This window comes from Tinamus guttatus, unplaced genomic scaffold, assembly GCF_059628265.1.
Source record: "Tinamus guttatus ecotype Peru unplaced genomic scaffold, ASM5962826v1 Tinamus_guttatus_pri_ptg000080l, whole genome shotgun sequence".
In the NCBI taxonomy this organism is placed as follows: Eukaryota; Metazoa; Chordata; class Aves; order Tinamiformes; family Tinamidae; genus Tinamus; species Tinamus guttatus.
Genome location: NW_028288614.1, coordinates 844561 through 861053, shown reverse-complemented (window position 1 = coordinate 861053; position 16493 = coordinate 844561). Strand labels below are relative to the sequence as shown.

General features: G+C 46.0%; 2 protein-coding genes across 2 annotated transcripts; one reads left to right on the top strand and one right to left on the bottom strand.

Annotated features, from left to right (window-relative positions):
• Positions 1–3908: 3908 nt before the first annotated feature.
• On the top strand, positions 3909–16057 carry PLA2G7 (phospholipase A2 group VII). Its single transcript, XM_088520121.1, has 11 exons — positions 3909–3963; positions 8405–8529; positions 10624–10774; positions 11453–11546; positions 11848–11916; positions 12466–12613; positions 13940–14053; positions 14328–14419; positions 14808–14981; positions 15354–15502; positions 15857–16057. The coding sequence occupies exons 1-11, from the start codon at positions 3909–3911 to the stop codon at positions 15958–15960; spliced, it is 1275 nt and encodes a 424-aa protein (XP_088376247.1). The 3' UTR covers positions 15961–16057.
• IMP3 (IMP U3 small nucleolar ribonucleoprotein 3) lies at positions 6602–7191 on the bottom strand. Its single transcript, XM_010228698.2, has one exon. It carries the CDS (start codon positions 7180–7182, stop codon positions 6625–6627), a length of 558 nt encoding a protein of 185 aa, XP_010227000.2. The 5' UTR covers positions 7183–7191; the 3' UTR covers positions 6602–6624.
• Positions 16058–16493: the final 436 nt, after the last annotated feature.

Below are 16493 nucleotides of genomic sequence, written 5' to 3'. Positions count from 1 at the left end.
GGAGCCCGGGAGGTGACTTTCTGCACGGCCTGTTGCTTGGCTTGCTGGAGCTCTCCTTCCCCGCTTGCAGCCGCTGCCGCCGCAGCCTTTCCCAAAGGGCATCTCGCACCCTGCCAAGGATTTGCTCTTTTCCAGGCCCTGGTGTCCCTCTGGGACGGCAGGGCCACAGCAGGAGGGAGAAGGCAACGCGTCCCTGCACTGCTGTGTGCATGGAGTGTGGGGGGGGAAGATTAATAAAACTTTCCTGGGGGAAAGTCATGACAGCCAGACCCTCCTCAGAGGTGCACAGTGAAAGGACGGGAAGCAGCACACACAGGTTGCAGCAAGAGAAACTGAGACTAAAAAAAATATATATATATAAATATATGTGTGCATGCATGTGCGTGTATCCCAAAAAAGTCAGTTAAACCCTGGGACAGAGTTGTGGAATCTCCATATTAAGCTACTCAAAACTCAGACAAGGGGCTGAGTTTGATATCAGCCCCGCTTTGAGCAGCAGTTGGATTGATGACTTCCAGAGGTTCTTTCCAACCTAAATCATTCCATAACTCCACAAGAAACAGCACGTGATAGTACAGGGGGCTTTGGCTGGAGAACCAGCATGAGAGCCTTCTCACTCAAGACAAGGCAGGATGTCTACACCGAAACCATCATCTTGGTTGCTGGCAGAGACAGTGCTATCAGGACGTTGGTCCCCCTTAAGCACAGTGACCTCAGAGATACTGAGTGTAATGCATAGTCACCTATTAATCAGATGAACCCACTTCCAGAATCAGCCTGTACTTTACCCCTGTGACAAAGCATTTGAGTCATTCGTGGAACAGTAGGTGTCAAGTCTCCAGAGGAAAGGGAGATTATCCTGGGTAAAAATGAACGGCAATAATTTCATGTAGAATCATGATTTACAGCAGCTGAGAAACTCTTGTGACTTGCTGCTGTAGGTGCAAAACTGCCCTTATTTGCTTGTGATTATTGGTTGGTCTCCGTTTTTCTCCACGTGGTAGAAGCTAGACATTTTTTCTATTCAGAATCACCTAATATTAGTGTGTATGTGTATGTGTGGAGGGGACCGTTCTGCTGGTGGAGGGATATGTGTATAGAAGACAGCAGGGACTTTCCTCATGGAGCAAGTTCGCTTGGTCAGTTGGATTTAGTTCTTGGATCTGTGAGAGTCCAGGCATGTGACTCGGGCCTAGGTTTACAGGGGTGCACATGCTGCAGTGGCACATTTTCGGCTTGTTGATGGAATTAATTCTAGGCTTCCCTGGTAACATCAGGAGAAGAAGTCTTAAAAAAAAAAAAAGAAATCACATAGCAGCACATCCTTGCCCCCAGGAAATGCTAGATGTGTTACTTCAACCCTATGCATCGGAAAGTTTAACCACATTTGGAAATCCCCTAAACGTTTGGTGCCCATCATGCTCCGTACCAGGCAGTTTCCACACCCCTTGACAAGCACCTAAAGTGCCTCCTGCTTCCTCTGAAGCCCAGACCTGCTCCTTTGGACCAATGTCACCCACGTCCCTTATGCTGCAGCAGAAAAACCTTCCAGTGCTCACAGCCAATGTGAGGTCTGAAGCAGCAAGCACCAAGCCAAAATGAGCTTGAGGAGCGTGGCCTGCATGCCTAGCGTTCCTCAGAACGGGGACCAGAACCCGCTGTCCCAGATGGAAGCCGTCATAACACTAGGGCTTTTCTTTTCCAGGCCCTGTGAGCGCTGAGTTGTTTTCTAAATACACAGTAGAGATTAGTGGGCGATCCCTTCCCCCAGCAGTGAGAATTCCCTCGTAGAGCCCATCTCCAGTGCCAAATCTCTCAGAGGAGCACGTTGATCGGGTCCCCCGACTCAGGGCTCAAAAGGAGGATGGTGGCACCTCAGTTTGGTGGCACGTCATGCCCCGCAGCAGGGCCACCTTTGAGTTGGACTAGCACAAGTGAAGGGCTAAGAATTGTCCCACTTCACCCAAGTCGCTCCTAATTCTCAGTTCCTCATCTTCCAAACAGGGATATAAGGTACTTCCCCAGCCTGCAGCGCATCTGTGACCACAGGGATGTTGCCAATAGAATTATTTGGGCAGGCATCATCTCTTCACTAACCCGTGCCTGGCACTTTGAAGATGCCAAGCTGAAGTAACCTTTAAAACATTATTTTCTGCAAAAAGTGCCTGAAGAACCACACATTTGCATTTCAGACAGCACCTCTGCTAGCTGGAGCCTGCAATACTAAAGTCTTCAAGCCAAACTTGAGGGACGCTTCCTTTCCCATTCCCACTTTCGCATTCTCCAGCCTGGCAACCCTGCTGACTCAGTCCTTCCTCTTTGGCAGGCTTCAAATAAAGTACAGACCAGCGTCAGAAATAAGCAAATAAAAACAAGAAAACAAAAACAACAGAAAAGAACAGGCACTGATAAAATCTCCCTTGCCACTGACTACTTGCTTTAAATTGAGAGCAAGAAAATTCTCACAAGTTGTGTTCACATGCGAGTTGTTTTAAGGCACATCACGTAGCTCAGCTCTGCACTTGCTTCCTCCCTCAAGAGATACAATCTCCATTACAATGTGCACAGGATGTTTTAATTTTGCACTGGTTAAAAAAAAAAAAAAAAGAAAAAAAAAGTTGACTTTCACTCTTGCTTTCACTCTTTGTAAGGCAGCAGCATTAATTTGCTCGTGCAGCAAATCAGAGGAGCCAGAAGTAGAGTTTTGTGCCTCTCCAGAGATCCCACCAGGGCAGCCAGCCTGGATGCCAATGTCATCTTTCTAGACCAGTAACTTGCCCTGCACTCAGAGATATTGCAGAGCTTGGCAATAATGGAATAGGGAACATACTTCAAGAGGCCCTGGAAATAAGCAGGCAGCAAAACTAGTCACAGAGATTGCTTAGAACTCGGTCCTGCCTTTCTTATTTGTGGAAAACTCTTGCTGTTATAACCCAGGGCGGCTCTGGAGACAAGAAGCCTGCAGGATTTGGCAGAGAGAAACACAAAGGCAGATTCTCATGGAAGTTGGTGTTGATTTATATTGGCTTTGGAACTTGTCCTTGGAATCAGAAAAAAAAGAAAACAAAAAGAAAAAAAAAAAAAAAAGCAGGCCTTTGTTTCTATTTAAGAGCCCGGCGGGGCCGTCCGAGCTGCTTTCCGGCTTTTCCCTGCCCGTTCCCCGTGCTCTTGCTCAGCCTTCCTGTGGGAGCAGGCAGGGCTCTGCCTTGCATGAAGCCACTAAATTTAACAGCTCAACTTCCACCTCAGTTATATCTCCTCTACTGTATAACCAGCAGGAGAGCAGACTTCTTTGCAACACAGATACATATATGTATGAAAGCATAGCTTTTTTAAAAAAAAATACCTTTAATGTACTTTTTTTAAAGCACATAAGATTTTTTTTTCTGAGCCAGCAGATCAGAGAGCAGCAGTGTCAGATACTATCATCCCACAGCACGGTTTTAACAGGGAAAGCCATTAGGCAGCCTTTCCTCCAATTAATTTACCCGGCTGTAGGGTTCTCCCCATCCAGCCCCTGGATGAGGCTCCAGCTCCCAAAACACCTCTGAGTGGGTACCCGGGGCCGCCAGCTCCTGGTGCCCGCAGCTCCCTGGTCGCCGAGGGAGAGTTCGGGCAGCAAGAAGCATTACCGCATCCTCCAAAACAGCCTTGTTTTCCTCCCTCTGTCAGCCCTCCACCTTTGCGGGCCGATTTTCCCCTTTTTCCCGTTTCTCGGGGGGATGCATGTGCCAGACCGAGGCAGCAGCAGCTTAGCGGCTGCGCAGTAGCGCGATGCAACACCGCAGCTCTTGGGCAATGCCGTGTGTCACTGGGGGCTGCTTAAATCCCCCCAGAAAGCGAAGCACGACGAGCGCGCCGCTGTAGCCACCCCTCACTTACACGCTCTCTAAATCTCCCGAGAAAAGATGACATCATTTTGGATGAAAGCTGGAAAGGTGTTTATGAAAAGTCTTGCAACAGGTATGATTTTTTTTTTTTCAATTTCTACTTTTTTTCATTATCCCAACATAAGTAAAGCATTTCCCTCAGGAAAGGATTTTTTCAGGGTGTTAAATATGATGTTTTATTACAAAAAAGAAAGTATAAATAGGAGTAGTTTGAATAATAACCCAAGGGAAAAAGGGGGAGGTGTTTTTCCCCCATCTCTTTTGCCATGCTATTTATATATATTTTTTCTAAAATTAATGCTCTGCTTAATAGCTTTTGGGTAGTAAGAATGTTAACATTTAGCTGCTTACAGGAGAAACTGCCAAAATACTTGCCGAATTACTGAATTAGGAACAGAATTGACTTCAGCGCCCCTCGTTAGAAAAAATGCACTAATTCACCCAGACCCCTGGCTCTGGTGGGAGCTGCAATCCACCCTTTTGGACCCAAAACAGACTGTTGGAGCTTTCGAAACTCCTCTCCTAATTTGACCAATTCCTTTGGTAGCTGTGGTTAGAGGCAAGGAAAGCACTTATAGGGGAAACATCTATATCTATACAAGTATATAAACCTTTATTTTTATATCCTTCTACCTCTGTAATAACCTATAACTACAAAATTACCCTCCTCAAAAGAAAAAAAAGAACGAAAGATTCAACAGGAGATAGAGAAATCACTAGAAATTTTTGGAGAAAGCACATTGTAAGATACACACTTTTTTTAAACAATGTAAAAGCATTTTTACTTTTCTGCTCTTTTTCCAGAGGGGAATAACATTCCCAGCAGCCTTAGACTCCACTCAAGTACTGATTTTTATTTGGCTTACAAGCTAAATGCAGAAGGGTGGACACGCAGTTATGACCATGCCAGCTTTCATTCCTAATCTTAACACTACCCAGCAGCTTCACTGAGACCCTGCTCTGCAAACGGTGCCAAAACATCCGCACGAGCACACTGAGAGCGTGGCTGCTCTTACAACTCTGCAGGCGAATAACGTTTGTATCTTCTTTCAATTCTGTTTGTGGCCAAGGCCGGCACAGTTCCAGTTCCTCCCCACCAAAACACCTCCCGGATGAGCCTGGAGACCGGCCAGGCCTCCTGAGATGCAGCAGCACCGTCACGCAGCGAAGCAGCCGAGCTTTCCAAAAGCGCTGCTTAGGAAAGACAGACAGACACACACCAAAATCCCCAGTGGGCAACAGATAATGATCTTTCCTGACACACATAGGAAGCCCACACATATTACACCACTTTCTAGCATATTTGTGCCACCCAAAGGAAGTATTCATTTAGCTCAGCTCCCTTCTTTACCCCCCAGTCGCTGTTTAGACCCCAAACATTTTCCTATTTATGCTTTCCTACAAACCACAAGAATAATCATTCTGAAGAGCGGGCACCCTGGCTACTTTCCGCATACCAGCTAGATGAGGAAGTGGTAGCTAGAGATGGGGTGAAGTGGTGTCAGGAAAGGTGGTGCTTAGAAAAGAAACAGCAAAGTTGCCAAATACCATGGCAAGCGTAAGTAAAAGAAAAGTAAAACAGCTACTCCAAGCAGCCATCCAAATTTCAAACTTCTTTCCCTTTCTATTCTTAGCAGCCACTTAAAAGCATCCACCCCAGTCGCCTTCATGCTGTGGGAGGATGTCCACTTTATTTGTGGGATGGGAACATTAGGAAGCCGGGTAGCTCAAAGTGATCACTCCGGTTTGCAGAAACACCATTTTAGACATTTCACAACTTTCAGCAACCCCCTTCTAACGTGTGAGGGCAGACGACTTCGGGAGCGCGATGATACCTGCCTTAACTAAAAATGAGCACATTCCCTCCAGGTTCTCCTTTCAGGTTCCATATGGGGATTTAAAGTATTTAATGGAGTTGTTACAGTTTTGCTATTAAATGTGTCTTTCTGAGCACATCTTGCAAGGTAAGGTGCAAAAGTCACAGCTGAGAGGGACATCAAGGCTGGCGCTGGTAAGCACACGTCCGCCTTGGGCTCTCTCCACCCCTCATCTCTGCGTAGGCCGCTCTGCGCTCTCGCGCTGCTGTGACGGAGATGAGCTTTACCCCAGCATCACAGCACCGCTAAGGCCCTCCGGACATCCCGCGGCGCTGCACGCGGCCGGCGAATTGACAGCCCTGCGCCGAGCTTCAGGGAGATATTCTGGTATTACCTGCTTCGACTCCCAGGGCAGCCGCCTTTGGAGAACCTGCCGAAACCCGTGGACGCGCATGGCCCCTCCTCGTCCAAGGCAGATTAGCCGTCTGTGCGGCTGCCTCGGAAAGCCGAGCGTGGAGCTCCGTGACCGCACGAGGCATGCCCAAGGCAATCCGGAGCCGCGCGCGGCCGCACGGGAGCGGGGAAGGCACGGGCTGATCGGAGGGGACTCCCTGGAACTTGGCAACTGCAGGGCCAGTGCCAGACAGCAGCCACTTTGCTACGGAGAGCGGAGAGGAAAGGTCGCATGAGGAGGGAGGAACGGACAACAGACACGCAATGTGGGGAGAGTTCATCCTGGTTTATTTCTGGGAGGCAGCGGAGAGTCTCTTGCGCGAAAAAGCCTGCGGAGCGGCTCGGGATGGCACAGAGAGCGCTCAGAACAGGATGGAGAACAGCTCGAGATGGGATGGAGAGCACCACACAAGCAGCGTCCCATTCCGTGGTGCAGTGGTGCAGGCCCGGCGGAGCGACGGGCTCTAGGCGTCCAGGTCGAAGTCGTCGCGCTCCTGGTTGTAGTCGAGCACCTTGCGGCGGAGGCGCGAGGTGTCGGTCCAGGTGATGAAGTCCTCCATGGCGCGCGTGACGAGCAGCGCGGGGTCGGTGACCACGTCGGGCCCCACGCGCACGTGGCCCTGCTCCACGAAGGTGACGGCGTCGCGCAGGTTCTGCGCCATGCGCAGCTTGAGCAGCAAGCAGGGCAGGCGGCGGCGGCAGAAGGCGGCGGCCGAGACGCGCTCGCAGAGCGCGAGCGAGCGCCGCGAGCCCAGCAGCCCCATGGCGTGCAGCTTGGCGAGCAGCGCGGACGCGGCGCGCGCGCGGAACGCGCCGCTCGCGGGGCCCAGGTCGCGCAGGCGGCGCGCCAGGGCGCGCACGTCGCGGCTCAGCGCCTTGTACCGCGCGTAGTCCTCGCGCCGCGCCACGCGGTAGCGCCGCAGCGCGCGCACCTCGGCCAGGCTGCCGCCCGCCGCCTCCCAGCTCACCAGCTCCAGCCGCTTCAGCAGCTTCTGCTCGTGGTACTTGAGCTTCCGCACCATCTTGGCGGCCCCGCGGCGCTGCCCCGCGCGCCGGGACGCGCCTCTTCCGGAGGAGGAGCGGAGCGCGGCGGCCGCCCCGGGCCCGCCCGCCCCGGCAGCGCGCGGGGGCCGCGGGGCGGCCCGGGGAGCGGGATGTCGCTGCCGCTGCCGCCGGTGGGTACCGCCGTGCTCGGGGGGCGCCCCGTGCCACCTAACGGGGCCTTTATTCGTGTATATTTATATGTATTTTAAAGGGGGGAGGGAGGGGGGGTGCAGGGCGGCTGGACCAGGTCGGGCTGCAGCCAAGGGACCCTGCTGGCCCCCTGGACAAGGTCCTGGGGGTTGGTGGGGGACGCAGCAGTGCCCCGAGCTGGGCGCTCACGGGGGGATCTGGCACTAAAAACCCACAGCGGGTTTTTAGGATCAAGCCCTGGATGGGGCCCCCATCCCTCACGCTCTGCTTTTGCTCTCCTGCTGCTCCTTCTCTTCCCCGGCATCCGAGTCTGCGTTTCCTCGTGCCTCTTTGGAAAAAAACGGCTGCAGAATTAAGATATATATATATTTTAATTTTCTGCACGAGATTCTTCTGCACCAGCTGCTTATACCGGGTTTGTTTACCAAAGAGTTGCGAAAACCTTCCCCGTGCCGTTCATGTGAGGAGCAGCTTTGGTCTGGCCGGGAGGGAAGGAAAAGCTGCAGCCTCGGGCTCCTGCTTCCCTGTTTGCGTGGGAGACGCGAGCACCATGGCGACACAATCTCCCCGGTGCCACCGCTCCATCCTTGGCCGACACAATCCTGTGATAGCCGGGGTCCATGCGCGCCTAAAGGATCAGAAAACATCGCTCCTTGCACCGTTGTGTTGTGGCAGGACAGGCCTTGCTAATGCTGGAGGATCGTTTGGGACTGAAAAAAACCTCAAAATGAAGCTCTTGAGAGGATTGAAGTGGGTTGCGTGTAATGGCTTGAGTTCGTTTTGTGTTGTTTTTTTCCGGTCTATAGAGGCCAAAAGCCTTTGGGTTTGGTACCTTTTCAAGGGCAGAGTGCTGCCTGATCCTCAGGACTAAGGAAATTCTTTCAAAAAACAAGTCAGACTGGATGACTCACGCTTCCAGATCTGTTTCCCATAAACCTCTGACTTTCCTATTCCGGACCTTTAGGGCACTGCATTATTTTTCAGTGCAGCTGATTTGATCGCAAATGTTGGAAAGGCCACTGAAGCCTCTCAATTTGTGTCTTTCCCCAGGTATGTCAGTTAAGGTGCCAAAAGAAATGGGGAGCAACAACACCGAGAAGTTTTATAGGATCCCTGAAGGAAAAGGACCGCACTCGGTCGGATGTACAGACCTGATGACGGAAAACGCAGCTGAGGTAAAGCAGACAGTTCTTCCTCCCTTTGATTTAAGCTATAGCGTTGGACTGAGAAATGTCTGTAGTTTTACAGATGAATTAAGCAGGAGGCCTGGTTTGTTTGCAGTGTGTGATATGTGCCCACGCAGCTGAGCAGGCTCTCTGCGCTCCGTCCCAAAGCAGGATGTGCTCGGGACACAGTCCAGGAAACAACCTGTCTCCAGGACCCGACCCGTGGCAGAGACAGGCCATGAACCGCTCTGACTCCTTAACAGTTCCATTTATCCAATTCTGATGCCCAAGAGCATTCCCTGGATTGGCTAAATTTACACACGTAGATGTAGCACGAAAGTTCCTTCCTTCCTCCCCTAATATCCCTGCCTACTGCTTTCCCTAGGCAAGATACTACAGAGAAACCATGTCCTCTTGGGACCCAGGGGGTTCCTCACATTTACTGCAGAGCTTCCTGCCTTATTTGGCTCCCAGGAAGACCCTGCACCCAGTTTCCATGGTTGTAGCTGTTCTCATCACCATGTTCCTATCAGGACTTGTCCAGGTTGAGTAAAGGAAATATGTAATGTTTCAACTGCAGGGTAAAATGTAAGGTGCCTTAGGGAAATTGTTGCTATCTGTAAAGACCAGGATGTTAATTCTGCTACTGGTTAGTGCCATCATGGGGAGGCACCACAAGACGAAGATGGGGGGAAATGTAATAGGTAGCTACCGAGCCACACCGAGCCGTTTCCATCTCAAATTCTCTTGCTTCTTCATTTTCCTATGATAGCACTGGTGCATTTGCACTGTCGTTTCACTCTTCAGGCCAGCTAGGTATAGTGGAATTTGTCATGGTTTGCAGTAGTTAATCATATGTTTTATCTGCCTGCTGTGCTTACTTCGTATGAGCACAAGTAAATGTTTAGTCTCTCTCTGAAATCAGGCCATGGGTCTTCATTAGATAAGGAATCCATGTGATTATTGTTCTGTAAGGGATGTGTGATGAATGTATTTTCCTTTCTGTAAACAGCTAGTTATCTAGAGAAATTCACAGAAACTATTCTGGGATCAAGGTAATGTAATTACCAGTGTGGATAAAGGTTATGCTTTCTTCCTTAAAGGCCTTTGTGTCAAGCATTAATGTAAGTTTGTTAATGGCAACAAAGTTCATTAAACAAGCTTGTATATTAGACTAGTATTCGAGGAACCTGACTTTATTCCCAAGTTTAAGCGTTGCTCTTTTTGACTTTCTTGCCTTGTCTGCAGTTTTAGAATTATTTTTCTTAAACAGAAAACAAAACAAAAAAAAAGAAACAAAAAACCCCAAACCAAACCAACCAACCAAAAAACAGAGCCGGAAAGTGAATTATAATAGTGTGTTTCAAATGCCCTTGTGAACCAGGAAGTAAGAATGCAAATTACATGCACATGATGTGCTGGGAGATCTCCTTCATGCTCTGCACATTGGTACATTGTTGTGATCCGTGCAGAAAAAATATTGGCAAGGGAGAATGGAGAGTCCACTTGACTGTGGAAAGGTTGCTTGGCCTACAAGACAACTTGGAATATGGACAGAAAGAGGAGATGGAAATCTAATAGGAAATGGAGACAGGTAAACCACTGGTAGTAAAACGGTATTTAGAGGGATGGATCACTACAGACCTGTAAGCATCTTGACAAGAACGGGCTGGAGGGAAAAGAGTGGATTTTGTTGCTTCACTGGACAACTGTCAAAGTGCTTTACTGAGAAGAGAAAAATCCTGTTGCTTAGTTTAGAGAGGAACACTCTGACCATGAACTTATGCCATGTCCATGGGAGTTGAGAACATGCCTCTGACTGCCCACATCTTGTGTACCAGACCACACTTCCAGAAACTCATCTCCTAGTAAAATCTGTCGTGCTAACCCGGTGGCAAACTAAACTCTAGGGAGTTACAGAAGTGTTTTTTTTTTTTTTTTCCTCCTGTTTAGCATGCTGAATTCACTCAGTAAGGGCTTCAGGAGAGCCCACGCTCCTCCATGACCCCCCTTATGCAAAGAAAGCAATGGGAGCTTCATCATAGATGTTTTGTCTTCCTTTTTCTCTGCAGTATATTTTTAAAAAAATGTTTTTAATCCCAGGGAAGTTTCTTGCGCCTGTATTATCCATCGTGTGATGCCACAGAAAATGAAGAGGCACCATGGATTCCAGATAAAGAATATTATCATGGACTTTCCGACTTCCTCAATATGTACCGAATTGTGGGAGAAAGGCTTTTCCAGTACTATGTTGGTATGCCTGGTTATGATTTTATTGACTAGCCAGAGGCTGTGAGGTGTGGGCAGGTTAGTGCCCTCATTGCTGTGTGAGCTGTGTGTTATTGCTGCAGGACTACAAGGTAGTTTCTCCTGAATAACTCTGTGTGTTTGGGAAGGGTGTGTGTGGCAAGGCTCAATACTGAACATGACTCAGCTCCTCAGGCAGACTCGTAGCCCCTGACTGCTCTAAATATTGGGGTGTGGGAGATGTGCTGTAGTCGGAGTGTGGGTGAGGGCAGGATACACTGTGGTGGGATTTAAATCCCACAGAGAGATTTGCAAATGCACAGAGGTCAGGTAGATTTTAAACTCTGAATGTCAACAAACTTACAGACTTGATTCTCTAAAATCCCTGAAAATCTGTTTTCTTGGGGCTTGAAAGCTGTATAAGCCTTGTGCTAGGACTGGATGAGGAGAAGAAGGGAAGTGTCTTCTGCAAAGTAAAAAATATTTATAGAATAAGATCCCCATATGCCTTTTGCATTTTAAGGTTTGATAACTTATTCCTCAGATGACTTCTCTGAGCTCAGTGGTCACTGGTGTGTAAGAGAAACTCTTGGCATCTCTCCCAAAGAAACAATGCCTTTTTTCTCATGTAGATAATAATGATGTGCTTTGTGTTTTTTTGTTTGTTTTTTTTTTTTTAATCTAGGTTCAGTGACCTGTCCTGCAAAATCAAATGCTGCTTTCAAATCTGGAGAAAAATACCCACTGCTTGTTTTTTCCCATGGACTTGGAGCTTTTCGGTAACTCTGCAGTTTGTTGACAAAATGGTTTTGTTATGAAGATAACAGCTTCTAAGAATGGTACTGAACAGATTTTCAGCAAAGGGGGTTGGATCCCCATATAGTTGAAACTGAATCTGTTGAGAGCAGGCTGCTCACTATCAGAATTCCTCCCCTGCAGTCAGTGCTAGTAAATGGAAGTAGAGGTTTTAGTTTACTGGTTACTGAAATACAGCTAGCACATATGTGGCTTAGTGTTTAAGGAGCCGTGTAAAAATAATTACGTTACATGTGAATAAACAGAGAGTGGTTTTGATTGCAGGACCATCTATTCTGCTATTTGCATTGAGATGGCTTCGCAAGGCTTTATAGTTGCTGCTGTGGAACACAGGTATGTATCCTGCATGCTTTTGAGTTTTAATTGAAACAAACCTTTTCATACTGTTCGACTGCTGTGATTTCATCTTGTTAGAAACTGTCAGCAGAGTCCGAGATCTTATGTTTAAAAAGTACGTGGTTTGATTAAAGAGGGTTGATTTTTCTCAGCAATGGTCTTAATTAAAAAGAGGTAGAAAGATGTTTCTTCTTGTAGAGTCTTTAAGAAAAAATCCCAAACTAATGTATCCTTCAAACTCCCTGTACTTCTGTATCTCAACTCAGCTAAACAAAGGGAAATGAATTTGAGGTCCCTCACTGAAAAGATTCGTTGTAGGTATCATTTATCATTCTTAAAGCATTGTATTTTTCTTTATTATTAGAACTTGGAGGATAAAAAGGTTGTGGGACTTCAAGTGAAGTTAATTCCTTATTTAGAATCTCTTTTTTACTTCACTTTTAACTGCAGTAGCACCCAGTTTACTGGGAGCTTGCATTTCTTGAGATGAGTATAAAACTTGGAACGACTTTATCCTCAGAAATAGCCTTTTTTTCTGCATTACAGAGATGAATCAGCTTCAGCAACATATTACTGTAAAAGAAGGTCTGTTTCTGAGTCACAGGAAAAGTCTACATCAAACGTGGAGAAGGAGTGGATCTACTACAGGAAACTGAAGTCTGGAGAGGAAGAACGTTCTTTGCGCCACAAACAGGTACTCAGCACAGATCTGTCTCTAGGATTGAGGCCGGAACAGCCTATATTTAGGAGAGATGAAAGCCAGGACACTCTCTGCTTTTGGCTATGTTTGTAAGTCAGCATGGCTGTGGGTCAAAAGCATTGCTGGGTATGATTTTTAATTGCTGAAGTTGTAATGGCAAAAGCCCTGAGTACAGAGTTACTCTTTTTGCTCATGGAAGGGGGTGTTTGCCAAATACAGAAGTGGATTTTGGGTGAATGACGTAGCTCGTTCTTGAGAATATTGCAATATTAGGGCAGAGAGGGTCTTCCATAGAACTCTGTATTGAAGGCAAATACTTCTTTAACGTGACCCAGTGGGTATATAAAAATGCACAGAAGCCCTGTAGTCCTGAAAATGTGAAAGCCAACAACAGCTTTCTCCATAGCATAAGCGGCTTCCTTAGTGCAGCTTTCCTGTGGGGTTGTAGTGTCATGCTTAGTCAGCTCTGGCTGGTCTTTGTGTGACATGTGTTCTTCTTTAAATTATATGGAGCTGAATCCAAATGTTTGTGTGGCCTCGGGCTTGCTTTAGCTTTGGTTTTGTTTACTGTTGGGTCACTGCAGGGTGAATCATTTCTGCTCGGAGGGGAATGATCGCATCATCGTCGCCAATGCACTTTAACCCAGTTCATAGCAATGTAAACAAATGCAGACTTGCTGATTATATGCAGCTTCCATACTAGATAAGATATGGCTATACCGACAAGCTCTTCCATAGACTTGTCCTCTGAAATGAAGGAGTATTTTTCCATCAAATTCCAGCCCAGCAAAAGCCAGGGGGAGTTTCACTTCACTAGGCCATACAGACACCAGTAAAAGTGACTTTCCCTGTGTGTGTGCAACATCCTACTTCTAGGCCTGAATACATGAAGTTTGGACTTGTGAATAACATTTGCAATGTTATATAATGACATTTGCTCGTTATGTAATGATACTTGCTCATCGAAGTGAGCACAAGGGGGAGCTGCAAGTCACCTTTAAATTACACACTGTGTGATTTATGCCTTTGTACATCCCCACAACCTGTCAGTGACTGGATGAAGGAGTTGTAGGTCTTTGGTGTACACCATGGATATAAATTCTTCCTTGTGTAGAACATCAGCCTAAAATCTTCAACCACCAAAAGTCAGTTTTGCTGTTTATCAAAGATCGAGTTCCTTTATACAGATCAAGGCTACACTTCAGTATAGTACTTGCCACATCCATAGCCTGATGAGGCTAATCTTGTGTCCAAAGGACCTGTAGCCTTAGCAGTTGCCTGGTTATTCCACCTCTCTCTCCTATCTTCTCCCTCTCCCAGGTGCAACAGAGAACACAAGAATGTATCAAAGCCCTCAATGTAATTCTTGAAATTAATTCAGGAGAAGAAGTAACGAATGTTCTTAATTCAGACTTTGACTGGAACCTCCTAAAGGTGAGTGGAAGGCAGTGATTTCATTTTTTTAAGTCTAATAATGTTTCTGGTTTTCCAGAATACATTTCTAACCTGATTCCTGTATACTGTTCTTAAGATCACACTTTAGATTTATAAACATATTTTCAGGTCACCTCAAGCTGGATAGGTAGATTGCTATGAGCTAGAATTACAGTCTCCCAAATTTGGTAGGGTCTGCTGTCTTAAAAAAAATATTCCACAAATAAAAGATTGGAAAAGAAAGTCTCTTATAGCATCTGGATTTTTTTGACAGGATTCTGTTGATACTAGCAGGATAGCTGTGATGGGACACTCTTTTGGTGGTGCTACAGTTATAGAGAGTCTCAGCAAAGAAATTAGATTCAGGTAAGTATGTAAAACAAAGGCAAGGGTCATTTGGCACTTGAGAAGTTGGGGGCGGAAGGGAAAAGGGCCTTACCTAAGATCCCTCAACTACAAATTAGCTCTTGTTTATTATGTACCATTGTCTCAACTCATGCTTCTTTGAAGCCTGGGAACTAGAACGTAGCTCCGTCATGTTTTATCATGATACTGTGGGACCCTGCATCTGGTAGTGAAGACCAACACAGGAAATGATGCTCTCCCTTCTAATCATTTCTAAATGTTTAGGATTTATTTTGCATAATTTCAGTGTCCTAGATACACCATTTCTTTTCCCCAAGTTTTCTGCAATTCCAAGCTTTTCTATGAAGCTTTCGACCTCTGCGACAATAGCCAGATTTTTTTTTGGCAGGTGTGGCATTGCTCTGGATGCTTGGATGCTTCCAGTAGGTGATGACATTTACCAAAACAGTGTTCAACAACCCCTGCTTTTTATCAACTCTGAAAAATTCCAGTGGGCTGATAATATCTTGAAGATGAAGAAGGTTGGTTCCAATGATACAAACAAGAAAATGATCACTATCAAGTAAGTATCAGGAATCCATTCTTATCTCCTGGTTAAAATACACAGCTCACAGGAAACAGACTCCCCTATGATTCACCTGTCCTCACAACAGAGGCAATTCAATCATCTTGAACTTTTGTCAAGCCTATTCTTCTATCACTGCTGCAGTTCTAGTGGCTTACAGGAGCACATACCAAACTTGCCTCCCTTCTGAGGTTAGGACGGAGTTTACTGCTAGTCGTGCATACTAGTCTTCGTAAGATTAACCTGCTCTATTTTATCTGCCTGACAGTATAGGTGCTTGACTGTCTTTGAAGAAAAAAAAATTACATGCATTGCAAAGTTAGTGGAGACTCTATTCTTATGAGGCTGTTAAACCTTTTCTATTTGCAGAGGGTCAGTACATCAGAGCTTTCCTGACTTTACCTTTGTGAGCGGAGAACTCATTGGAAGATTTTTCAAACTAAAAGGAGAAATAGATCCAAACGAAGCTATTGATATTAGCAATCAGGCTTCATTAGCCTTCCTGCAAAAACACTTGGGTAAGTTAGAAGTATGGAGTGACTCAATACTTGCTTATTGTGAAAGTTTATATAAAATCACTCTGTTTAGAACAAGATTGAAAATGAGCACTGTAAAAGAGTTTAAGAACCACCACCCTAAGTTTGTAAAGATTGTTTATGTAGAAGAAGAACATATTAGTTTTAATATTTAATGCATAAGAACATGAATGTCAGTTTCCCCACATAACATTAGTTTCCATAAGTTGCTGAGCTGTTTCTTTCACAAAGATGATTTGAAAAAGCTTAAAAAAATCCTATAATCTGATTTAGGTGTACCCTTATTAAAAAAAATGGACTACTTAACTCTTTTTTTTTTCCTCCCCTATTTTACAGGTCTGAATAGAGACTTCAGTAAGTGGGATTCTCTTGTGGATGGCATAGGACCCAATGTTATTCCTGGCACCAACATTGATTTGTCTCCAGCTCAACCTGAATAACTAATGCAAAGACATTTGTAAATGCCACGAACATCACAACACTAATGCTGGCCAGATATTACTGAGATATAGGATAGCGGTGGTCACTTATACAGCTTTTGAGGAGTGGAAAGCAAAACAACACACACACATGCATCAGGCTACACTGTCAAAATGTAAAAAAGTAACTTAAACTTAAAACACTCAGATTTTGAATTAAAACCAAGTTCATAAAGACAGTTGAATTCCTTGATGCTTAACCTAAAGCCAAGGTTCAAGTCAATGTACATCTAGATAAGTCTTTTTTTTTTTGCAGTTCAGTAACAAGCAAAAGACTCTTCAAACTACCCAAATTATTTTAGATATGCTCTGGCAACAACTTCATCTAGGAAGAAGTTTTTACTCCTTGTAGCTAGGAAGCTACTTGTGGAAGTAGTTCTTTAAAACTCCCATCATAAAAGTAATTCTGAAAGCCAGAGACCATAGTTTAAGATGATGAGGGAGAAAGGACTTTTCACATGAACTTATTCCACCTCCATTTTCAAGTTCTGTGT

Bases quoted from the DNA above. Each gene is read 5' to 3' on its own strand.
- PLA2G7 (XM_088520121.1), top strand. From the start codon at position 3,909: ATGACATCATTTTGGATGAAAGCTGGAAAGGTGTTTATGAAAAGTCTT. The intron at 11,547-11,847 runs GTAACTCTGCAG...TTTTGATTGCAG, and splicing joins CATGGACTTGGAGCTTTTCG to GACCATCTATTCTGCTATTT. The intron at 11,917-12,465 runs GTATGTATCCTG...TCTGCATTACAG, and splicing joins GTTGCTGCTGTGGAACACAG to AGATGAATCAGCTTCAGCAA.
- IMP3 (XM_010228698.2), bottom strand. From the start codon at position 7,182: ATGGTGCGGAAGCTCAAGTACCACGAGCAGAAGCTGCTGAAGCGGCTG.